Source organism: Natator depressus, chromosome 3 (genome assembly GCF_965152275.1).
Source record: "Natator depressus isolate rNatDep1 chromosome 3, rNatDep2.hap1, whole genome shotgun sequence".
In the NCBI taxonomy this organism is placed as follows: domain Eukaryota; kingdom Metazoa; phylum Chordata; order Testudines; family Cheloniidae; genus Natator; species Natator depressus.
In genome coordinates this window covers 204,793,428-204,818,845 of record NC_134236.1, presented here as the reverse complement: position 1 = coordinate 204,818,845, position 25,418 = coordinate 204,793,428, and the positions used below count along the sequence as shown (strand labels likewise).

The window sequence follows — 25,418 nt, the reverse complement described above, 5'->3', positions numbered from 1 at the left end:
AAAGAGCCTTGCAAGTCTTAATGCTCCTAATAAATGCCTTCTTGCTTTCCGTTACTATTTGATATTTGAATGCCAAGTAATATGCCTGAGTCCTGACTGCCATCGGATAACAACCTTAAGAGAAGTAGTATAGTATTGCATTATAAGTTCTCCCATGGAAAATATACAGATAGTGAAATTTCTTATGCCTTTCAGAAAATGGTAGGGAAAATGAGAGATAAAGAATTATCAGCCACATTGTTGTCCATAACATGTGAAAAAGGTTTTTCATGATGACTCTTAAGTTTACAGTTCGGCTTTCCTTGCAAACATCTCACAGCTATGCTTTAACGGTGCTTTGTTTATCCAGACAGATATGTCAAACTCGATAACTTTAAGCTGGAAAGGTGTCGGCCATTTTGAACACTTGTCCTTGGCAGTTTTTAAACTCCTTAGCAGATGCACAAAAAGAAGTAGGCCTGCCCATCAATCAGTTATTCCAAGATGATGTTAGAAGATGGAACATGGCTTTTATATACTGAAGTGTCAATGAGAATAAATTATCTTTGAGTGCATACTACAGGACCCAAATGTAACATTGCTGACTCCTTCATAGCATTGCTAAAACTGTAATCTGTATACCTAAACCATCTGAAGAATTAACCAGAGAGATTAGCACAAATCAAACCTGCATCTCTATTGCTCTGCCCATTCTGTGTGCTTTGAACATGAACATAAGCACAAGTTCCTAACAAAAGCATGAATACAAAGTAGAAATGCTGAACTCTACTTCTTTACACTTTTGGCGCATTGAATCGGAACAAGGATATACATAGTTGCTTGTATCCTTTCTGACACAAAAGCAGCCACTCTAAGCAAACCCAACAAAAGAAGGATGCTAATGGATAGGATGGTGATGTAAAACCTGAAAATAAAAAGAGCCCGATTGGACTATTGTTCCAAGTACTGTGCAAGGAGAGTGCAAGTCTGTGGAGGAGGAACTGCCAAGATGAGGCACAGCCCCCATTCTTGAATTGCTGGAATTACAGAATTACAAAGATCATTTTCCTAGTTCATCACTTTGACGGTCACCCTTCGTTCATCACTCCACTGTCTCCATCACATCAAATGTCAACTACTCGTCTTTGCTTTCCAGGCCCTTCCTGACCTATGCCTAAGCTATTTATCATCTCTCAAACGCTATCAAGATGTTGACTTCCACCTCCACTCTGCCAATGATACCAGATTCGTCACCCGCTTGTTAAATTGTCAAATAAGTGCTTTTGTGCTTCCTTTCATGCTGCCCTCATGCTTGTGAGGAGCTCCGTGTAACCTTCTGCAAAGCTGCCTCATTGTCCTCCTTCAAATCCCTCCTTAAAACTCTCCTTCACCATGAACCCTACACAAAACTTGACAACAGTTGGGCAGTTGGTGTGCTGAGCGCACTGCCTGCCATGCTAATCAGCATCCGCTTGCTGCTTCCGTATGCTCCCCTGGTTTGTATCCAACCTTTGTCTCTTGCTTATATTTAGATGGCTCATGCCCCAAAGAGCTTTACAATCTTTTTTTTATATGTTTGTACAGGGCCTAGCACAATGGGGTCCTGGTCCATGACTGGGACTCCTAGACACTACCGCAATAACAAGAACAATGTATTATAAATTATTATGCTGTCTGTATCTGACAGAATCATGATGAGTGAACCTCTAATGGTGGAAGCTGCGTTACCAACCTACCAAACCTCACTCCTATGACAAGGACATTTCTTGGAACTCCACAACACAGTGTTCCCACCAACAGGCTGTTCAAAGCTGCTCGAGATACATTTACTGTTTGCAGTGTCATTGTAGTAGAAAGAGAGAGCCTGAAACATGAGGCCTAGTATCAGAGGCCCGGTACAAGGCCTGAGGCCTGAACTAAAGTGGTAGTCAGGCCCTGCTAATATAAAGCAAAGTTAGCAAATCTCAGGTTGTGAGCAGAAGTCAGGCTCTGCCTGCGTGCAGTCTCACAGAACCAGGCAAGAACAGGGCTGGTATTGCAAAAACACACACATTCCGAAGAAGAGCTGACATGAATGTCTGGGGCCTAGCACATTCCATAAGGATGGTACCAGAACACCTGATACCAAGTGTCATATCTGAGGTAGAAGCGAAACTCAAACAGCTTAATGGGACTAAATCGGGGGGCCCAGATAATCTTCATCCAAGAATATTAAAGGAATTGGCACCCGAAATTGCAAGCCCATTAGCAAGAATTTTTAATGAATCTGTAAACTCAGGAGTTGTACCGTATGACTGGAGAATTGCTAACATAGTTCCTATTTTTAAGAAAGGGGAAAAAGGTGATCCGGGTAACTACAGGCCTGTTAGTTTGACATCTGTAGTATGCAAGGTCTTGGAAAAAATTTTGAAGGAGAAGGTAGTTAAGGACATTGAAGTCAATGGTAAATGGGACAAAATACAACATGGTTTTACAAAAGGTAGATCGTGCCTAACCAACCTGATCTCCTTCTTTGAGAAAGTAACAGAGTTTTTAGACAAAGGAAATGCAGTGGATCTAATTTACCTAGATTTCAGTAAGGTGTTTGATACCGTGCCACATGGGGAATTATTAGTTAAATTGGAAAAGATGGGGATCAATATGAAAACTGAAAGGTGGATAAGGAACTGGTTAAAGGGGAGACTACAACGGGTCCTACTGAAAGGTGAACTGTCAGGCTGGAGGGAGGTTACCAGTGGAGTTCCTCAAGGATCAGTTTTGGGACCAATCTTATTTCATCTTTTTATTACTGACCTCAGCACAAAAAGTGGGAGTGTGCTAATAAAGTTTGCGGATGATACAAAGCTGGGAGGTATTGCCAATTTAGAGAAGGACTGGGATATCATACAGGAGGATCTGGATGACCTTGTAAACTGGAGTAATAAGATGAAATTTAATAGTGAGAAGTGTAAGGTTATGCATTTAGGGATTAATAACAAGAATTTTAGTTATAAGCTGGGGACGCATCAATTAGAAGTAACGGAGGAGGAGAAGGACCTTGGAGTATTGGTTGATCATAGGATGACTATCAGCCGCCAATGTGATATGGCCGTGAAAAAAGCTAATGTGGTCTTGGGATGCATCAGGAGAGGTATTTCCAGTAGAGATAAGGAGATTTAAGTACCGTTATACAAGGCACTGGTGAGACCTCACCTGGAATACTGTGTGCAGTTCTGGTCTCCCATGATTAAGAAGGATGAATTCAAACTGGAACAGGTACAGAGAAGGGCTACTAGGATGATTCAAGGAATGGAAAACTTGTCTTATGAAAGGAGACTGAAGGAGCTTGGCTTGTTTAGCCTAACTAAAAGAAAGTTGAGGGGAGATATGATTGCTCTCTATAAATATATCAGAGGGATAAATACCGGAGAAGGAGAGGAATTATTTAAGCTCAGTACCAATGTGGACACAAGAACAAATGGATATAAACTGGTCATTGGGAAGTTTAGACTTGAAATTAGACAAAGGTTTCTAACCATCAGCGGAGTGAAGTTTTGGAATAGCCTTCCAAGGGAAGCAGTGGGGGCAAAAAATCTAACTGGCTTTAAGATTAAACTCGATAAGTTTATGGAGGAGATGGTATGATGGGATAACATGATTTTGGTAATTAATTGATCTTTAAATATTCATGGTAAATAGGCCTAATGGCCTGTGATTGGATGTTAGATGGGGTGGGATCTGAGTTACCCAGGAAAGAATTTTCTGTAGTATCTGGCTGGTGAATCTTGCCCATATGCTCAGGGTTTAGCTGATCGCCATATTTGGGGTCGGAAAGGAATTTTCCTCCAGGGCAGATTGGAAGAGGCCCTGGAGGTTTTTCGCCTTCCTCTGTAGCATGAGGCACGGGTCAGTTGCTGGAGGATTCTCTGCTCCTTGAAGTCTTTAAACCACGATTTGAGGACTTCAATAGCCCAGACATAGGTGAGAGGTTTTTCGAAGGAGTGGGTACGTGAGATTCTGTGGCCTGCGTTGTGCAGGAGATCGGGCTAGATGATCATAATGGTCCCTTCTGACCTTATTATCTATGAATCTATAAGTACGGTACAAACAAAGATAACAAGAACATGTAGACATCTCTTAGAGATAAGTTCAGGATGACAGGGTAATGAATAAAGATGTTCTGATTGAACCAACATGTACGAGGTAAAGGGTGGTAACTAACCACATCAGAGGGGCAGTATGTAACTAGTGTGTATCGGTAGAATGAGGGGTCTCAGAGGGAGTGTCTTTGGCCAGCTGAGGGGGGGGTTGGAAAGTCCTGACATTCACTGAGCTGAGTCCATTGTCATGGACATACATGTATTAAGTGTAGTTGTCGCACGTATCAGGCACTTATACCATACTTTGTCGACAGTAAACCTGACTGGGCGCCTTCATGACTGAAACAGATTTGTGGTCTTATTGGGTGGTTTGATGGAGGTCTGCTCTGTCAGCTACCTGCGCAGAGCCAGGTCAGCATGCCAAAAGACACCCACACGCAGCCAACATCTGACAACAATTGTAGTCGTGTTGGTCCCAGAATATTAGAGACAAGGTGGGTGAGGTAATATCTTTTATTGGACCAATTTCTGTTGGTGAAAGAGACACGCTTTTAAGCTTACACAGAGCTCCTCTTCAGGTCTGGGAAAGGTACTCAGAATGTCACAGCTAAACACAAGGTGGAACTGATTGTTTAGCATAAGCAGTTAACACATATTTCAAGGGCCCGTTCAAGGTGAAGTGGTCAGTTAATACCTCTGTAGTCATAGAACTAAAAGGGAGGGGGGGAGGCTAGTGGGTTACAGATTGTTGTAATAAACCATAAATCCATTATCTTTATTAAGTCCTTGACTTTTAGCATCTAGCAATGTTATAAATTTAAGCTCCCAGGCTCATCTTTTGAAGGTGTTGTACAGGTTTCCTTTGAGGAGGAGGACTGAGAGACCACAAAGGCAGTGATCACTTCGTCAAAAGTGTTCATCCTTGGATGACATAATGTTTTTGTCTTTTATCCTTTTTCTGTGATTGTCTGCTTTCATCCACACAATTGTTATCGAGGCATTTAGTGCACTGGATGACGTACACCATACACTGTGATAGGCATGTGTTGGACCCATGGATCTTGAAGAGTGAGTTGTGCAGGGAATTGATCATCATAGCAGTGGAGATGTGTCTGCAGGTTTTGCATCAGCCGTTATGGCAGGGTCTGGTGCTGCTTTGAGTTGGTGGGTCCTGGTGTATGGGGAGCTTGCTTCTGATGATGAGCTTGGCAAGGTTGGGGGGTTTTCGGAAGGCCACACGAGAGGGTTTGGAAAAGATTTCTTTCAGGATGTGGTCCCAATGGAGTATGGGTTGTAATTGTTTAATGACAAGGTAGGTGAGGTAATATCTTTTATTGGACAACAGTGCAAATAATGTTGGTAGCTTCTGTTTAACATCCTCCAGAGATACTAGTGGAATGGAAAGAAAATGGAAGATCTAACTCATCCTTTCAGCCTGGTCCAACCAGTTTCATTCCGCGACTACCACTTCCCATTAGCTATTCTGTTAGCAATCCTCTTTTAAAAAGACAGCTGTCATTGTGACACTTCCTTTCCAGCCAGGAGAGCATATCTGTTTTCAAACCAGCAACCACGCTGCATTCAGTGGCCAGCTGGAGGGTGCTAATACAGAGCTCAAACCAGCATCCTCTGTGCATACTGAGCAGGAAAGCTAGCGTCCCATGGCCAGTCCCAATTCCATTTGTCCTGCATTGTAGCACTCTGTGAGCTACTTCATTGCACATCGTTCAAATTAACTAGATTATTTAATGATGTCTATTAGTTCTACTTCGATTGCAGTGTTCATGAATAAGCAGATGACAAGTTAACACCTTGCATTTCCACTGTGCTTTTTGTATTGTTTAGAGAACAACCCCAAACCCTTTGCAAATAACGTTTCTAACTACACACAAGCAACGATGTGAACAAATAGAATGTGGCAGCCACTAAGTTAGGAAGATTCTACATTCAGCCACAGGCATTAGCACTGTGGTGGTGTTATTGTAAATGAGAAAAGAAATTATATCTAATTCTTACATGGTGCTTGTCATCCATACAGCTCAAAAGAAGGTAATTATTATCCCCATTTTACAGATGGGAAAACTGTTTTACAGAAGGTCACCCAGCAGGCCAGTGGCAGGGCCAGGATTGGAATCCAGGTCTCCTGAGCCCCAGTCCAATGCGACTAATTTCTTCACTTGAACAAAACTAGCATGAACCTCCACTCAATATCTCTGCTAAGGTCAGTAAGCCAATTCTGGCCCCTGCGGCACACACACCACTCACGCTGGTATCAATGGAAGTTGCAACAGTGCATTTGAAGGCCGGTATCATCTCAGTGCCATGGCAGACTGCAGATGGTTGTCTCTTTCACTAACATCTGAATCTGCAAAGAAAGGACTTGTACCTCACTTCTAGCAAGCGTAAGTTTTCAGTGTATTTCTGTATTCGTTTCCAATTCTTTCCTAAACAATAAACCTGTCTGAGCCATCCTTTTGCACACAATGTTGCTGAATTAAACATTATTATTAAATAAAGCTGCCAGCCTTCAGCTGAAGCCCTTTATGTGACTGGTAATGATCTTCTTAACTCCACTGTAAAAGGTTGCTCAGCTGGTGTTTTCAAAGCACACGGAGTTCTTTTCCTCTATATACAAGCTTTGAAACCTACCCAGCATCTAAAGAAAAATATTATTTCCTCAGCAATTAGCAAGCGCAACTAATTTAAGAATTATTATCTTGAGCAACTATTTATTCTAGAAGACTCAGAACAAAATTATTTTCTCTCTCTCTCTCTGCCTACTGGACTTAGGTATATGGGGCATACAAACAGTTTTGAATGTAACTTCTGGGTTCTTTGAGCTTCCCTGATCTTGGAGGAAGGTATAGACAACAGTTATGGAAATCATTTGTACCAAAGATTGTTTTCAGAGGATATCAGAGACACCTGTCGCATGGTATATCTTACAGCACATCTTTTGGAAACTACAGCAGTTTAGGGGGAGAAAAAAATATCTTAAAGCAGCTGAAAGAGAAGACTGGGTGCTTATCACCGTGGCGAACTTTCTATAAATATATGGCATTCAAAAGTACAGTACACTATTCAGGTCCTCATGCTTAGATGCTCTTGAGTCCTTCAAAAGCACTTTTTCTTTTACCATGTGACTATTCAGCAGAAGAAAATCAGCCAGTTTACATAACAGCTGTTAGTGCTAGCTTTGACATATTACTCCTAAGCTGTACATCTATAATGGGTTTTTCAAATGTGTTGCCATGTTCAGTTGATTAGCTGTGGGTGATATGAAATGTCAAACTATTAGCCTTGACAACTACTGCCAAGGTTACTATCTTCTGGAAATATCTTTTTAACCATATAACTGTTTGTAAGTGGGAAAGGTGATGCTCAAAATACAAAGAGATAATAAGTATGAATTATCAAACCAAAACCAGAGAAAGCTTTGCTTTCAGTTTCCTTTGTTATTCATGTCTTCGTTAGCCTCTGAAATGATGATGCCCTCACAGGACTACATGCAACAACAATTTAAATTGCAGAACTGTAAAGGAAAAAAGAAGCTTCTTACCATCACTTTTAACCTGCAAGGCACTAAGGGACCAATCCTATTAGTGATGCATGGCTCATGTGCGTAGTCTTTACTATTGGAAGTAGACCCATTCAAGGACACAGGACTACTGCATAAGAAAGAACTACCCACACTGACAGAAAGAATAGTCTTCTAATGCTGGGACTCAGGGAACCTTGATTCAGTTCCCAGCACTGTCGTAGATGCTGTGTGTGACTTCAGACAAGTCTTCCTCTGCCTTAGTTCCCTCTATACAATAATACGCATATAGCCTCACTTGTCTATTTAATAATCATAATCTCTTTTGGGCAGGGACTATTTCTTACTATGGGTTTGTACAGCACCTACCACCCTGATCTAGGTAGGCCCTCGAGGCAGTAACATAACATAAATAAGGTTAGCATTATCAAGCCCTTCATTATTTAATATTCCACTAAAATCCAAACACCACTCATGATTTACCTTAGGTAATAGATACCTCCCTGCAAACAATAATACCCAGGGGCCTTTGCACATTAGAAATCTATACCCACTTTAAATTCTGCTTCCATTGTGCTGCAGCTGAGAATTGCTGCATTCACAGCATCTGCAGGTGCCCATGGCCAGTCCTGACATCACAGATATTACACACTACCAATTTCTAATAACAGGTAGCAAAACCACGCAGCCTTTCCAAATACAAATTTTACTCAAGTGTTTTCTTCTGAAGCATTGTTACTTACTAAGCTATGTATGTTTCCTCTCACGCTCTGAATTCTGTAAGACAGCACATTTGCAAATTTCCCCACCAAAATTGTTACATTTAGCTCCTGGTTTCTTGACATTCCTTATGATTTCTTGTGAGAATGTTAATTTATCTGAAAACCATGTTTTTATAGAGCGTGCCGGTTCCGCAGCAGGGAATAATGGCTGTGTTCCAGTCTCAGAGTAAGACTCACAGATGTAGAAAAAATTAACAACGATAAGAGCAAGAAACTGTTAATGATCAAAACCGTGCTGCTGCAGGTTCAAGAACAGAGTCTGAAGGAGATAAGTCTGTATGTATACCACCGCTGGGCCAACCAGTGATTATTCAGCTATTCATGGGAACAGAGCTATTGAGTCAAATAACAAAGAACACTATAAGCTGCAGTGTTTTTCTCTCCTTCCTTCCCCCACCCCCCCAATCTGGGAAAATTGATTTTCTTAAATTTTCCCTTGAATCTGCGGCAGGCTTTAATCTGAACCTAATGCAGCCTTTTAAAAAACTCCCATAAATTAAAAATATATCTTCTTATTTTGCACATTTTTGTTCCCTACTGTTAAAGCAAAAAGCACAGAGGAATTTGTCTGGCAAAAAGGTGGCGGAAAGTAATCATTGCATTTTCTTATTGTACTACAATACAGTTATATCTTTGTTTTTTGTTTTTTTTTTAAATCGCCTTTAAGCACAAAACAAAAAAAGCAAAGCACACAGTGTATGATGAGTCCTTTTCTCAAAGGATGGTCACTTTTTAATTGAACTGCAAGGCATATTTAAATATTAAAATACAGTATTAGAAAAGATAAAAGACATAAGGTAGAGTAGATGATAAAGGATCTGCCACAAATGATGATGAATTATAAGCAAACATAAAATGAAAGATTGCCAGAGAACTCTCTTTTCATCTTACACTCGTGTTTTGCCTCAGAAAATGTGGAGCAGGAAGCTCTAACATACCATTTCTTCAGAAGTTTGCTGTTCCTCAAACACATGTAAGTCATCACTTTGAAACCGAACACCTGAACACTGCATATAGGCAAATGCAGAGGGCAAACACCTGGGATGGAAACAATTCATTTTTTAAAAAGATGCATTTCGAATTGCATCAGTTTCTATAAAAATGGATTCGCAAAAAGAAAAGGCGTACTTGTGACACCTTAGAGACTAACCAATTTTTTTGAGCATAAGCTTTCGTGAGCTACAGCTCACTTCATCGGACGCATACTGTGGAAACTGTACACAGTTTCCACAGCATGCATCCGATGAAGTGAGCTGTAGCTCACAAAAGCTTATGCTCAAATAAATTGGTTAGTCGCTAAGGTGCCACAAGTCCTCCTTTTCTTTTTGCGAATACAGACTAACACGGCTGTTACTCTGAAACCTATAAAAATGGATTATATCTTGGGTGCCAACTAGATCATGAATTTTATGTGAGAATTTGTCCAATAAATAATCTGGTTTAAATTTTATTGGAGTCCAATAAAATGTGTAGAGCTAATTTAGGCCCCAAGTTAGCAAAACACTTAAGTGTGAATTCATGTGCTTTGCTAAACAGGAATAGAATTTGGAACACATTTAAATGCTTTGCTGAATTGGGGCCCTGTGCACTTACATTTAAGCATGTGCTTAAATTTAAGAATGTTCTTAAGTGCTCTGCTGATCCTTACTCAAAATTATGAGTTCCAGGTGGATCATGTAAGGGCCAAGGGGAAAATTTGCAAAGTTATAGACAGGAGTTAGGTGCCTAATTCCCACTCGCTTTCAATGGACTTTAGGCACCAAGCTGCTATTTGTGTCTTTGAGAACCTCCTCCTTGGCTTTCATTGTCTGAATCTTCCATGCTTTTTGCAGAAACCCTGATAAGTAGGGATATGATTGTGTCACACAATAATTTTCAAAGGTTGTTTCATGGGATAGCTGCAAATTCATCTGTTCATAATTATTCCTTGGCTCTCCATTGTCCTGTTTGGATTTGTATTTATCTTATCAAGGTCATTGTGCATATGCTGGATCACCTGTTATTGCTTTGGCTGAATGTTTCACCTTGTTTGGCCCTTCATTTGCACTCACAATCATTTGTGTCTGCCATGGTGAGAGAATTAAGATTGGGTATGAGTTTTGGCTCCTGTGCCACTCAGTGTATATGGTGGGGGATAGTTTGGACTAGATTTTGGCTCCGCCCATAATGCAACTTTTAATTGTAATTTTGTAACCAACTAGAGGCACTATCACCCTAACAAGTTACAAGTAACATGCTTCATTTGGGGACAGATCCTATGCTAGTGCAAATGATCACAGCTAATTTACAGCAGCTGAGGATCTGCCTCTCTCTGTCCACATAGCAGCTGGCACAGCTGCGTGTGTTCACCCAAATCTACATGGCTGCTTGTGCCAGCGTATTCTGGACGAATCCATGCAGCTATCCCATAGTGCCTCACCAGGACAGAGTGCTCTAACAACATTCACACAATGCCACAGCAGCGCACGGCCCAACGTGCTGCAGGACGTCCTACCACAAGGAACTGGAAGGAAGGGTGGCAACCTCGCTACGCAAATACGTCGAGGGCTGAACTACAAGGAAAATGTGCTGGGTGACTTACAGGTGGGCACCGATGTGCCAGACTTGTTGTCTGGCTAAGGTGAAACACTTAGCGGCCACAGTTACTGAGCTTTCGCCGTGGTCTGTGTCTGCAAATCAGGTTTAGTGCCAACCAACCCATTAACTGGTGACAAAATTAGTTGATGCTTCCCCCACACACAGCTCAGCTCCACAGTCTAATTGTGCACGCATTGCTACAGGATGTCTGTGAGACAAAGAACTTAGCGAGGTTGTAAGAGAGAATGGGCATTTATATGGATAACAGGAATACAGAGGGATAGTAAATCTAAAAAAGAGTTTGATAACTGATACAACATCTCATGCTTCAGGGCTTAAGCCAATTTCTATTGTGGGTTAGGGAGTGACTTCTATAGAGGGCAGATTATCCCGCATCCACCTGCAGAGGGGTTCCTCTGAAGCAGCTGGTACTGGCCACCATCGGAGACAAGATACTTAGATGGACCTCAAGTCTGACCCAGTCAACAAGACATATGTTCCTATTAATTACAGCAGTGAAGTTAAGACAATCTGCTCAGGAGCTCAGCATCACCACCTGTCATTTACTTTTCCTTGGGTGGGTCACACGGCCTTTATGGTCTATGGCTCAATTCTGCCAGGTGCTGTGCGCTCTGCCCCTGATCCAGCAAAGCACATTGTGGAGGTCTTGGAGTGTTACCAGAGAGGACCAGGATGCGTTGCAGTGGGGAGTTTAATAAACGTGGGAACTTCCTAGTTGGGAGAGTTTACTAGTTGCTGCTTAAAGCATGGCTCGTTATGTTTACTTCCTTGCAATACCTGGGGTCAACAGTGAGCGAATCCCTCTCTTTAAAGAAGTAGTAAAGGAAAGAAGAGAACGCCAGACTGCCAGGGTGGTGAGCGAGTGGGGCAAGTGGAAAGTTAGGAAGGAGACTTGTGAAAGCTGCAGCCAGGAGGGGTCAGCGCCCTGTCTCAAGGCAGCAGTGGAGCCTAAATAGCATAAATGGCTCTGCTAGAAAAGTTTGATTTTGGCAGCTCAGGCAGTGGACGTTCATAAGAACATAAGAACGGCCAGACAGGGTCAGACCAAAGGTCCATCTAGCCCAGTGTCCTCTGGCAAGGAGTTCCACAGGTTGACAGTGCACCATGTGAAGAAATACTTCCGTTTGTTTGTTTTAAACCTGCTGCCTATTAAATGGATGGATCCAGAGAGCTGAGAGATTTCAGATAAGTTCTGTTTTCTACAGTAAAACCTCAGAGTTATGAGGAATGGGGGTTGTTTGTAATGCTGAACAAAACATTATGGTGGTTCTTTCAAAAGTTTACCACTGAACACTGATTTAGTAAAGCTTTGAAACTTTACTATGCAGAAGAAAAATGCTGCTTTTAACCATCTTAATTTAAATGAAACAAGCAAAGAAACCGTTTCCTTACCTTGTCCAATCTTTTTGAAAACTTTCCCTTAATTTTTTTTAACACAGTACTGTACTGTCTTTGCTTTTTTCCCCCCTCTCTCCCTGCTGCTGCCTGATTGCGTACTTCCGGTTCCAAAGGAGGTGTGTGGTTGACTGGTCAGTTCATAACTCTGAGGTTCTACTGTATTTGTCGTGAATTTTAATATAGAAACAGACCACTAGCCCTTATTGGAACTATTGGGTTCGAAACCACTGGATGACTTTCTACCTCAGATTCAAAGATTTCGACCCGGGCGGATACAATTTTCTTTCAACATTGAAAACATACCTGGGAAAGCACCAATAGCAGCAGACACCATCTAGAGCAGCAGCCGAGCAGCCACCAATGGAAGAAGAGGCTTTAGAGAAAGATGTCGAAGGCTACATTGACCTTATTATGGCAGCAACCCCAGCATCTGCCAGCCAACTTCAGCAAATTAGAGATGAAAAACTAAAGGATGAACATGCTGGAAATGGACTCAACTTTGTCAAAGAGGGTGTGGTTGAAGAAGGCAACTTCCAACAGACCTACTGCCATGTTGGCAGGACTGAAATGAGCTTTACATGGCTGAAGGTCCATTCTTATCATAATGGTACTTCATAAAGAGATGCTATCCAAAATCCCGGCAGGACACCAAGGAGTAACAAAAATGCAGGGCATGAGCACAACAATCTGTATGGTGGCCTGGTCTGAACAGGCAAATTCAGACCTTAGTAGAGGGTTGTAAAATATGTAACTGGGGGGGTGGAGGGTAGGGTGAGGAAACAGTCTCCAGAACCATTGCTCTCTACAAAGCAATCTGAAAGACCTTGGCAGCTGGTAGCCACAGATCAGTCTTTCTGGAAAGGACATACATAATTGCAGTTGATTACTTTGAGATATATAGAGTTGGCTATATTCAGAATTCACTGGCATAGGTCATTCAGAAACTAAAGTCAATATTTGCAAGACATGGAGTTCCTGAAGTCCTCATCTTGGATAATGGGCCTGGATTTACCTCTGCAACATTCCTAGCATTTGCACAGGGCTTTGATTTTGAAGATCATACTAGTAGTCCACATTCTCCCCGAGCAACGAGGAGGGAGAGAGAGCAGGGCAGACTTTTAAAAGACTTCTGCAAAAATCAGCGGACCCATATAAAGCACTCTGAGTCCTGGCATATCAGTCAACACTGCTTGCTTCTGGACTATCTCCAGCAGAACTTCTGATAGGAAGTCAACTAAGGATGACTTCACCTGTGGTACCATTACAGATTACATTTAAGTGGGTTCTGCTTGGCGGTGTTTATTGCTGACGTGTTTCTTTCCCTTGCCCTTCTTTGGTTTCCTTCTCTCCTTGAGACACTGCTACATGGGAGATCCCATGAAGGAACAAAACAGGATGTCTGTTCTTTCTTTTGTCTGGTAACTTTCCTTAGTAGGGCTAGATCGCACAAGGTGCTGAGCACCTCCTGAGACGTGCTGGATATATGTGCCTCGCAGAAGGCATTCAGCACTTACCAGGATCAAGACCTAAAGCTATTGTGAGCAGGCTAGTGTATTTACTGTAATTGTTGGAATTTACAGTTCACGCACACCTTTCTTTGTGGCCCTGCTGCAGAGTATCAGTTTGCATTTTTATAAAGATTTAGTACCACCCTGTTTATATTTGATAAATGTTTACATTAATGTTTTGTTCTAATGGAACAGTCCATGACCCTCCTATGTTAAATAATAGCTCTTTACAAACCCCACTGCCAGGAGAGCTATAAAACCATAGACGAGATATTACCTAAGCAGAAAACTGTCTGCCCACGACATAGACAAAACCAACGTTCTGTGCTCTTGGGAGCCTCCTGCTGATTTTCAGCTAATGTTGTTAGCTATGAGAACACAGCTGTGTTGATGTCGATGAGCCAGGTACATCCACCGGATACATTTGTTCATAACCGATTGAAGCAAACAAATGAAAAAACATATATGGGAAGATTTTTAAAGGCATAAAGGGGTGTCAGGCACCAAATTTCCATTGGGATTACTTGACCTGCCCTTTGTGCAGGCCTTTGAAAATCTCCCACTTAAATTTGAGGGAAACAAGTTGCACTCTCATGCCTCAAAGGGTACGTCTACACCGCAGCTTGGAGACAGAATGATTGTGAGCACGGGTGGAGACATTCACACCAGCTCTGCACAAGATAGCGCACTCGTGTGGCTATTGCGGCACTGATGGTGGCTTGGACTAGCCGCCCACGTCCAAGCCCATCCAACCCCCGGGTCCAAGCTCAGGCAGATAGCCCAAGATGCCACGTATGCTGCAAAGTCCACACTGCTATTTTTAGCATGCTAGCTGGAACAGAGCTAGTGCAAGTCTATCTACCCAGGCCAGGAAGCACACCTCCACGCTGCAATGTAGACATACCCTACAAAGGTTAAAAAAGGCAGCTACAAACAAGGGAATTTTTATTTTGTCTCTTCAAATAGTGTTTTGAATTTGGAAGAGGAAAGAAACGGATACCCAATATTCTGAAAAAGAAAAAGAAATGTACGTCTGCAAACACGAACTCATGAAATGTCTGCTGCACCCAGCATTCTAACAGAGGAAACAGGTTGAGATCAGGAAGATGAAACCAACTAACTCTAAGGCCTTGATCCTGCAAATATTTAAACACACGCACGAGTTTACTCACATGGGTAGGCCCATCAAACTCATTTTTATTAATGATTGGTGTTACAATAATGCCGACAGGCCCCCATCTGAGATCGGAGTCTCAGTTCAGTGCCCTGTCCATTGGATGACATTGCACTCTCCTTCACTGCATTCCAACTCAGTGGACCAACTCACACAAGTAAAGTTGTGCATTGAGGTCTTAGCTTGCACTCTCCTGTACTGGAAGACTCACACTTATCTGGTCTGTTTCTGTCTCTTAATCCTGCAAATACTTATGCACTTGTTTAACTTTGCTTTTGATGGACCACTTGCCATGAGTGAAGTTAAAGACGCACCTAGTGGATATGTCTACACTGCAGTTTGACACCTGCGGGTGGACTGTGCCTGCTGACTTGCGTGGGCGGGGCTCAGGCTAAGGAGCTGTTTAATTGCAGTGTAGAGTTTTGGGCTTGGCAACCCACCCACCTCACAGGGTCCAAGAGCCCAGGCTACACTGCAATTGAACTGCCCAAGCCCCCTGACCCTGAGTCACTCAGCACAGGTCAGCCATGGGGTTTTACTTGCAGTGTAGACATACACAATGTTTGCAGTATTGGGTCCCTTGAATACAGTCCTCGAGGCAAGTCTCTCTTTTTACTCTGGGCCAAGCACAGCCAATAATTAATAATAAATGACAATATTAACAACTAACATTAATCTCGTGAGAGGGATCTAAACTGGAAGAAAATACCAGCTTTTTAATCTATCAGAGAAAGGCAGAACAAGAGCCCATGGCTGGAAGTTAAAGCCACATGCATTTAAATTAGAACTAAGGCACACATTTTTAACAGTGAGGTGATTAACCACTGGAACAAACTACCCAGAAAAGAGGCGGATTCTCCATCTCTTAATGTCTTCAAATCAATCTTGGACGCCTGGCTGAAAGAACAAATTTAGTCGAACACAAGTTATTTGCCTCAATACAGGAGTAACAGGATGAAAGGTGATCTAATGAGCCCTTCTGGCCTTAAAATCTGTTATAATATTTTAAAGAAAATTAGGTTAAGCCTGTAGGTAACTTGTGAAATAATATTAAGAATGCCAATATTTCAGTTTAACGAGTCAGTTGTCAAATGCCATGATGGTGCAGGTTATTAATAGACCATTCTCTTTTCGCTGCTGCACCTGCAGATCACAGACACACACAGCCCACAAGACGTTCTTCTTCAAGCGGCTCGTCATCTCATCTGCTTCTGAAAGTTTTTCTGGCAGACTTTTAAGACCAACTTGTGGCATGAGATTTCCCCAGCTGGGTCTTGACAACAGCTTTTAAAATGCAGAAAACTATCACCTGTCTCCTCACTGCATTGAGGGAATTAACTCCAGCAGTGAGGGAGATTTCAGCAATTCTGCCAGCCATTTGGTCTCTAAGTTCACTCCTCCCTTCCTGTTCTCACTTGACTTAGTTCCTTTAGGAGTCCTTCTAACCTCACGGCAGGTGGGACCTGGACTGATAATGCTTTCAATCCCATTTTAAGGTGGTAAATTTCCCTAGACCTAAGCAAGGGCTCAAATGAGATGAAAACCATGAAACTAGAGTTGAATTGTGGGTTAGTTGGTTTTATATCAGGTGTGAAAAACAAGCTCCAGATCTGGAAGAATCATGATCCTGAACCCAGCTCGTGTAAATGAGCAGAGCTCTGTTAAAGTCAATGGAGCTATGCAGATTTGCACAAGCTGAGGATGTGACTCACAAAGTGCTATATAAATAGTAATGATATTATTCATGATCGGCCTAGAGGTGTTACAAAGGAAGATGCTGCCTTTAATCCCAAACCAGCAAGTATCAACTTCCTTCACATGCAGACTATATAGTTTATACATTAACATGGCCCCTACACCATTTTGCTTCTTTAATAGAAATACAAGATGTATTCTCCCCGTATGCTATTTACTCAAGACTACAGATGTTGCTATAACAAAGAGCTAAAGAAAGAAAAACAAAAGGAGCATAGTACTGCCATTCAGACACTAACAGTTCTATTCTTTCGAAAAGAGCCACTGATTTCCACACCCAGCCCGGGGACTCATTTTAAAATCAGCTGGGCTGTTGAAGGCTGGTGTCCAACTCTGCAGTTGAATGGGCTCAGGGACCAATGAACAGAATATAAGCGAGCATCAGCCTTGCAATCTGTCTCTCTGCTGGACCGGACCATTATAAGTCCACAGCAAAAAACCCCAACTGTTCAAAATCCAGGGGGTAAAGCTCTCAGATGGAAGGGCTAAGACAGAATCCCTCTGCCTATTATGTACCGGTCTCCAGTGGTTAGCATCCCGAAGGAATAGGTGGCTTCGTTCATTTACATTGTTAGTAGAGCTGGATGGAAAATGCCAAACATTTTTCAGAGAACATTTCTGAATTTTGTTTCATGCAAATTTTGTGTCAAAATTTCAAGTTTTCAAAACATTTCAACCACTCGATGTGCTGGTCGGTAAACAGCAAAAAAAGAATCAACATTCTGAAAACCCAGACGTTTTCAACCAGCTGTAAGGACTAATTTCATAAAAAGCATTGTGAGGAAAAGATAGGGAGGATGGACCCAGGTCTGGCCTGGACTGGGACAACCTGAGTTTGATTCCCTGCTCTGCTACAGTCTATCTGTGTAACCTAGGGCAAGTCACTTGGCGTGTGTGTTCACTGTCAAAGTAACAGGTGATCGGCACCTGGGTCATAGTCTAGCCAGGGCGTGAGCAGCCACACTTACACACAAGGTACTGTGTCCTCCCTGGTGCTGTGCTCCCCCATGTGTGCTGCTAAAACTTCTGCAGCCACATCCCTTGGGTTTGTGTGCTGAGCTGCTCTACAATTTGTTCCCAGTGAATTGTGGGAGAACTTGTCTGTCCTTCTGGGCACAGAGGGGAATTGTGGGAAGGCACTGGAGGACTATCAACACTTGAGTGGTTTAACCTGTGTTGCAAAGCAGGCTGGTTACCAGCCTGAGTGAAAGCAGCGCTTAAGCTTTACCCTATACTCTAGGATGGGCCAGCTAGCCTGGGGGAGAGATTTTTGTGTATGGATGGGAGGGGGCTTAGGTGCTAACACCTGACTAAGAGCCCTGGTTAACGCAGCAATGAAGACATTAATTTCTCTGTGCCTCAGTACCCCCATCTCTAAAATGGGGATAATAGCACTTCCCTACCTCACAGGGGTGTGTGTGACTAAATTAATTTAAAAAAACAAAGATTGTGAGGACCATAGATACTGTGGTTATGAGGGCCATATAAATAGCTTAGATAGAAGACTGTATCAAATAAGGACTAGGGTGAGCCAAAGACTTCTAAGCGCTGCCTCCTAAGGATGCTATCCCAAGCCTGGGCCCAGGGGGCATGCCAGCAGCAGGGCTGAGGGATGGAGGAGAGGTTAGGGGCAGGGCTGCAATATCCAGCTCTGAAGCCCATAGGGCAGCCCTGTGGAGTCGGGCATAATTCAGACGGACCCCCATGGTTGTCTAAATTATGCAGTTGTGCCCACTCACACTGGCAGTGAATTTGCCCTGCTGGCTACAGGCCAGGAATGAGGTTTGCAAGGGGAAAAAAAAGAAAGAAAAAAAAAAAGGCTTTTTCTAGAAATTATTAATATATTTGCTTCGAGCCTAATACCTATTTTGCCAAATTATCCGGCACACCATGTATTTGCCTAAAGTCAAAAAAGTGAAGGTTGGTGGAAGGAAAGTGATAACGGATCCTATCTGTACTGCAGGGCATCTGGTTGAATGTCAGTTGCAAAGCCAGTCCTGTACATTAGGGGTAGGTGGGTGGTACGGAGTAGTCCACTACTGACAGCTTGTACTGCTTTGAAAAAGAAAAGGCGGAGAGACAATAGTCTTGGAGGTAAGAGCTTTCTCGCAAGGGAGGCAGAATGTAGGTGATGTTCAGTTAACCACAGAAACATCAGAGTCAACAATTGCAAAAGTGACTAGTAATTTTAGCTGCCTCGATTTCTGGGTACCTGAAATGAGACACATTAAAGGGGCCTGCTTTTCAGGGGGTTGGCCAAGGACTTTCTGACAATCAGGCCCATTTAAGGCATCTCTCGGTCACCCAAAAATCTCGAGCCCCTTTTGAAAACCTTTGCCCAGGCTTTGCTGGATTAATAAAAACTGCACCTTTGTGATGCGACAATGCCACCCCTGCTTCGCCGGGCACAATACCAGAGATTTATTGTTGTTCCTTTCATGCAGTTCGTCTGTGTAGTCCTGCAGATGATTTCAGCTGTGATCCTGCAATTAATTCTGTGCAAGAAGATCCCTGTCCCTGCACAGAGACCCACTAATCTCAGTGAGGCTGCACGCCAGCACAGGGGTCTTTGCACAGGGAGTCAGTTGCAGGATCAGGCCCTTTGCTCACAAAGCAGCTATCCCAAAAGTACTGTACATGAGTGAAACGGGATTTGTGGGGGAGTTAACTGACCCCTTCCCCTACCTCCCCCTTTTTTTAAGTGAACTAAAGCGTAGCTCTGTAACACAACTGGTGGGAAAAGATATTACCATTTGGAACCATGCCCAGAAAAACTCAGTAAAGCTCTTAGAGCTTCTCCATATCTGGTTCACCTGTCTCTCTAAAATGATGACACCTGGTGGTTAAAATGAGTAAAGGCACAGCTGACTTTTCCAGCCTCATATAAGGAGGCTGCTAGACACAGAATTTAAAGAAAATTCAGGAGGAAAAAACCACAACAGTGCAACTTAATGTATTTTGGCAGCAAAGATGGAGTACAAAAGCACTCCTATTTAGCGTTCCAAATTATTTTTCATGCCTTTTTATTACCTTGACATTATTTTCTGCGTAGAGAAGTACATGACAAAACCACGAGGGTTGTCTATGAACATTTGGGTCCTGAATCCACAAGACCTATGCACGTGCTTAGAGTTAAGCATAGGTGTCGTTAAGCATGCGGGTAAGTCTTTGAATATCTGGCCTTTACCTTTTCAATCTTTTTTATGACTAGGCTGTCTTGATTAGACTTGATTAGCTAAAGCGCTCCATAAAAGTTCATGTAGTTTGAGAGTCTAAAAAAAGCAATTGGTCTCATCTCAATGTGTATTTGCCATTTTAGACGTGCATCGTTTGGTCTTAACACTATCCATGCATGCTGCACAATGTGTCACTGCAGTTACTTTGATATTAAAAAGGGATTAATTTTTAGAGAACATTCTTTTGTGAGATGTCCATTCTTTTGTGAGTTGTTATAAAAATAGCTTCTTTTTAAATAGACCTGTAAAAGCATATTTGTGCCATTTTTAATAAATGTCTATGGCTTTGATCCTAACAAAAATGGTTTTGGTGGGGTTTTTTATGTACTATTTTGGGGCGGAACTGCAATGATCTGCTTGGAGAAGAGACACTCTCTAGCCCCAGAGTACATGCTCATTATGAAAGATGAAGACCTTCATTTTACAATTATTCTGAAGGCCCCAATCTTGCAATATGGTCACCGGGGATGATCCCTTATAAATGCAGAACCCCCACTGAAGTCACTGGGGCTAGGGTCCATCTAGGGTAAGAATAGAGTGAAAGTTATAAACCTTTGCAAATAGACTTCGGCAAAAGGAACACCAAAGGAATCCACATAATATTCTCACGTCTAAACACAATGGACTGAATACTGTAGCATAATGTTTTTTCTCTGCAAAATACTATCTGCTGACAACCTACATGGCATCACTACATAATTATCTTCATGTAACAGTCAACTCTGCTTCAATCCAGTTTCTTTCAGAGCCACAGAGGCTTTTGTGAAATTCTAGTTGTCGTGGATGCACAAAGCAGAGAATGAAATAAAAGAAAAATCTGGACTTAGAAAAAAGGACAAAACCTATAGGAAGAAGTTGAATGTTAAATATCTACACGTGCATAATGAGTGCACTGTGCCTATGCTGACAACACTCAAACCAAATCGTACCTAGTCGTGTCTGTATAGATGGTGAGCAATATTACCAAATGCTGTTCCTTTCAAGGCGGTTTGGGGCTTTGAGGGTTAAATCTTGGAAATTTTTGTTAATGACTTCAGTGGAACCAGATTTTTGCTCTAATCCCATATATATCAGTTTTAGGGTTGCATATACAACAGTAGTCATATTGTCTAGATGGAATGTCATGATATACATCACTGTATTCCCAAAATGCCCTACCCCATCTCAAGCAGACAGAGTCTCAATGCTAGAGATATTATATATGACATCGGTGTCCAAATTATATCTAAAGAGGCTATAAAGAAAGTGATTTGAATGATCTCTATGCAGAGAGGAAATAAATGAGGTTATTTGCTAGAGAAGTAGGAGACTGATTCCCTAGCCAAAATTGCCAATCTCTCACCCAGATCCTAAAGGTGGGGGCTTCTTCATAGCTTAACAGTCTAAGCATCAGGCTGAAAACAGCTATGATATCAAAACACAGGTACCCCAACCCAACCTAACAAGGTCAGCATCAGAGATCGTCAACTGAATGCTCAGTCTGGCTCATCCACAGGACTCCTCTATTCTGTTCTAGATGGATATCAGAAATCACACAGAATATTAGTAAAATTACAAGGCTGCCCCTGTGTACTTGGACTAATATCACCTCTTCCCAGGCATAGGAGATTCCCTGTGGTGCTGCCCACACACCTGTCCTTAGGAGCAATTTCTCAGACTAGCTTCAGAATCCTCTGGACTTTCAGTAGTGTAGCAGCTGAGGGTGCCGGAGATTCAGCAGCCATATTCCTTGCAACCATTAAAGTAAGTTTGAGTAGAACAGAGGCAAAAGAAAGACATTAGTTCTTTCTTAGGGCCAGATCCTGCAACTGGATCTGCGCAGGCAAACCATTGCTCCTGCACAGAGCCCCAATTGCACTCTGCATACGTGGACCCAGATGCAGGATCAGGCCCTTTAGAGGATCCAGGAAGGCCACATAAAAGGCAGGTGCTAAGTCCATGTTTTGTCCAGAGACACTTACAGAACGGGGTATATATTAGTCCAGGTTCTCATTTTACGATGGCCCTTTTACACTCTTCTTACCATGAAGAGTGGACAGAAAACCCATGTAAATAACATTTACCAGAATAGTGTAAGGGGTCCTTAGTGCACCTGAAAATTAGACCAATCAGCCTCCCAGTTATAAATCATAATTTAAATACATGGAGATGATTCAATTTTTGTTTTCACAAAGAAACGTAGGGTGATGTTGGGGAAAAGACTCGCAAAGGGAGGGAAATTTCAAATTCTCCTATTAGTAGGGTGATCACCTGTTCCTTATCTTAAGGCATATTCTTTATTTAGTATCTAATATCCCACATCCCGCAGGATAAACTTCATCCTGTTTCTCAGTGGTAATTAGACACTGTGATCGACCTGTTTGATTTTACACTACAAATGAAACACTGATGTGTGACAGGTTTCAGAGTAGCAGCCGTGTTAGTCTGTATTCGCAAAAAGAAAAGGAGGACTTGTGGCACCTTAGAGACTAACAAATTTATTTGAGCATAAGCTTTCGTGAGCTACAGCTCACTTCATTGAGCTTATGCTCAAATAAATTTGTTAGTCTCTAAGGTGCCACAAGTACTCCTTTTCTTTTTACTGATGTGTGAGTGAGGTATCCCTTGAAAACAGTCTTTGTCCTGTGTTTGTCCACACTGATTGTCCTCCTCTCTCTTGGAGAGGCAGGTGGCCTCTCTACTGTGTGAGAGGCAGGCACAGTGTGGTACCACATGTTATGGAGTCTGTGCAGTGCTTTGGGATCATCATGTGCAGTCAAGGTGAACTGCTCTCCTGTGGCAATGCCTCTCGTTGCCCCTTGCGTTGCTGCTGAAATTAAATCCTGAAGATGTTTAATCACCTCCACGCACACGGACATTACAACCTCGCATGGCTGATTCATCTCACAGACGCAGCCAGAGACACTGGGATTTGAAGTAGCCAAAATGACCAAAGCAGGGCCAGGGCCGTAGCCTTGAATCTCAGAGGAGCCCCCCAGCAAGGAAGGTGAATGTTGGAGCCGGGAAGTTGGAGCAGAGGAAACAAAGTTGCAGAGCAAGCTGAGCAGTTTAACTTACCATATTAAATTTCCTAGAGCCCTGCACAGTGGCTGTCCTGTTCCCTGGACTCCCTCCTGTGGCCAGGACCCTGCGCTGGGCCCCAGGACTCGGTTCGCTCAGTGCAAAGGTCACAGGCGAAGCAGGTGGCTTGGCCCTGGCAAGAGGCCCAGGAAAGGGAGGTGCTCTGGAGCAAGCAGCACAGCTACCGCGGTAGGAAATAGCTAAAAGACGGATCAACTTGGATCCTGACGGATTTTGTACACAAAGTGTATTATGAAAACAGAGAACAAGTCTAACCATTCCTACTGCCTCCAGAAGATCCACATCCCCACACACCCCAGTGCAAGAGCATGCAAAAACCGGATCTGACAGCTGGATCTTGCTGGATCTAGACAATTTTTGAACCCAGGCCCCAAATTCTAATTCCTAAACAGAGAACAAGTGTTGATGCTCCTACTGCACCAACACAATCCAGACCTTGACACATCCTGGCACAACAGCGCCACGGAATCCTGCATCCAGTCAATTTTTGGCCCTTCTTGCACAAATTCTAACACATTCATACCGAATAAACTTAGCCACTCCTACTTCAGCAAAAAAAAACTCGGGATGCTAATGCATCCCAGGACATCAGTCACCACAAACACCCAAATCCAGCCCCTGGATCCAACTGGACTGAACAAGTTTTTGCTCCCAAGCCCATCTGCCACTGCCAAAATAGAGAACACACTGAGCCACTCCTGTTGCACCTTTATAGTCCAGATGTGATGCGCCCCAGTACAACACTCCTGAAAAACCTCATATCCCGTATCTGGAGTCTGCCAAACTTCAGTCTGCAAACTGAATCCTACTGGAGCCAGATAATTTTTGACTCCATACTCCATAGTTCAGATACAGGGTTTTAATTCAGGCCCTTCTCTAAAAACTGGAATGGGAAACACACAAGCACATCCCAGAAGGAGAGCGCATAAGCATCTTTTAGCGAAGGATGCTCTAATTTGAGATAAATTGGACTGTGTGCGTGTGACAGAGGGTTTTACTCAGAAGTGTTCTGAAAACACTGACCGAATGCTTCAACTTCCCAGACAATCTGAGCTATTGGTGCTTCATGGGAAACTCTGGAAAACATTTTATTTGGAAATAGCTCTGTTAATGTGGTCAAGAGGAGGGGGAGGGATTGTCCTACTCTTAATTTGCTATGGCAAAAGCAATAGAATCTACCTTACAGTGCTACAGGAAATCTCCCCATAGGTCAATTACATATTGTGTGTGACCATGATCACTGTAGGTCATGGATCCCACTGTCAAGATCCAGACTATATGTCCCCCTTTTTCTCCTCCTCCATTACCAGTGATGTTTGCATGAAAACTGCATCCTTGTTCCCCAGTGTCAAAACTTGCCTTTCAGATCAGCAGGGGGGACACTAACTCCAGTACTTGTTCTGTTCTACCCACATGCTCAAATATCCCACTGATGCTAATGAGAAATGCACATTTGGGGCAAGCAGCATATCAGAACTGAGATCCGCCCTGTATATTGAGAAGAGTAATTAATGTTAACGTGAATCTACTCCTGTTTATTTCCCATCTGAGAGTATTAATTCCCTGTGACATCACAATTTATCATCAGCAGTAGAGGATTGTTAGCTCAGGTGAGGAATAAGCAGGAGGAGCACATAAACTCTTAAGTGTCAAAGATCTTGTTTTTATGCAAATATCCACAATTAACAAAGAAAGAGACACAAAGCAGGCCAAAAAAACTAAAAAACTGATTTGATCATATCACAGTGATTCTCTGTGCTCTTCCCTGGCTCCCCATCCAATTCCAGACCCACTTCCAGGTTCTGATCCTAATCTTTAAAGCCCTCAATGGTCTTGGACCTATCTGTATTACAGGCTGCCTCTTCAGTCAAACACTGGTTTCAGAGTAGCAGCCGTGTTAGTCTGTATTCGCAAAAAGAACAGGAGTACTTGTGGCACCTTAGAGACTAACCAATTTATTTGAGCATAAGCTTTCGTGAGCTACAGCTCACTTCATCGGAGGCATTCAGTGGAAAATACACTGAATGCATCCGATGAAGTGAGCTGTAGCTCACGAAAGCTTATGCTCAGTCAAACACTGCAGCCAACAGAGCCCAGTGTGTATCTCTCGGGGACTGGGGGCAGGGCATTGCCAGGGGAAGGTCCTTGGCTATGGAATTCTTTCGCACCAAAACTCAGGATGCAACAGGGCCTTGTCGTTTTAGGTTGACCCAACTTTTTGCAAAGCCTTCCCTCCCCAGTGATGGGGTAAGAATGGCCTGGCAATCTTCCTCGTGAAAATACACACTAC

The 25,418-nt window shown here is 42.8% G+C and overlaps 1 protein-coding gene across 1 annotated transcript in view; it reads right to left on the bottom strand.

Annotated features, from left to right (window-relative positions):
* Positions 1 to 23,226, bottom strand: part of LOC141984262 (bifunctional protein GlmU-like) — a 70,377-nt gene extending 47,151 nt beyond the window's left edge. The window contains exons 1-2 of the mRNA XM_074947197.1: positions 23,105 to 23,226; positions 9,317 to 9,416 (exon numbers count right to left, since the gene is read on the bottom strand). Coding sequence (XP_074803298.1) covers positions 9,317 to 9,391 — 75 coding nt within the window. The 5' untranslated portion in view covers positions 9,392 to 9,416; positions 23,105 to 23,226. The remainder of the gene's footprint in view (positions 1 to 9,316; positions 9,417 to 23,104) is intronic.
* Between the last annotated feature and the right edge of the window lie 2,192 nt (positions 23,227 to 25,418).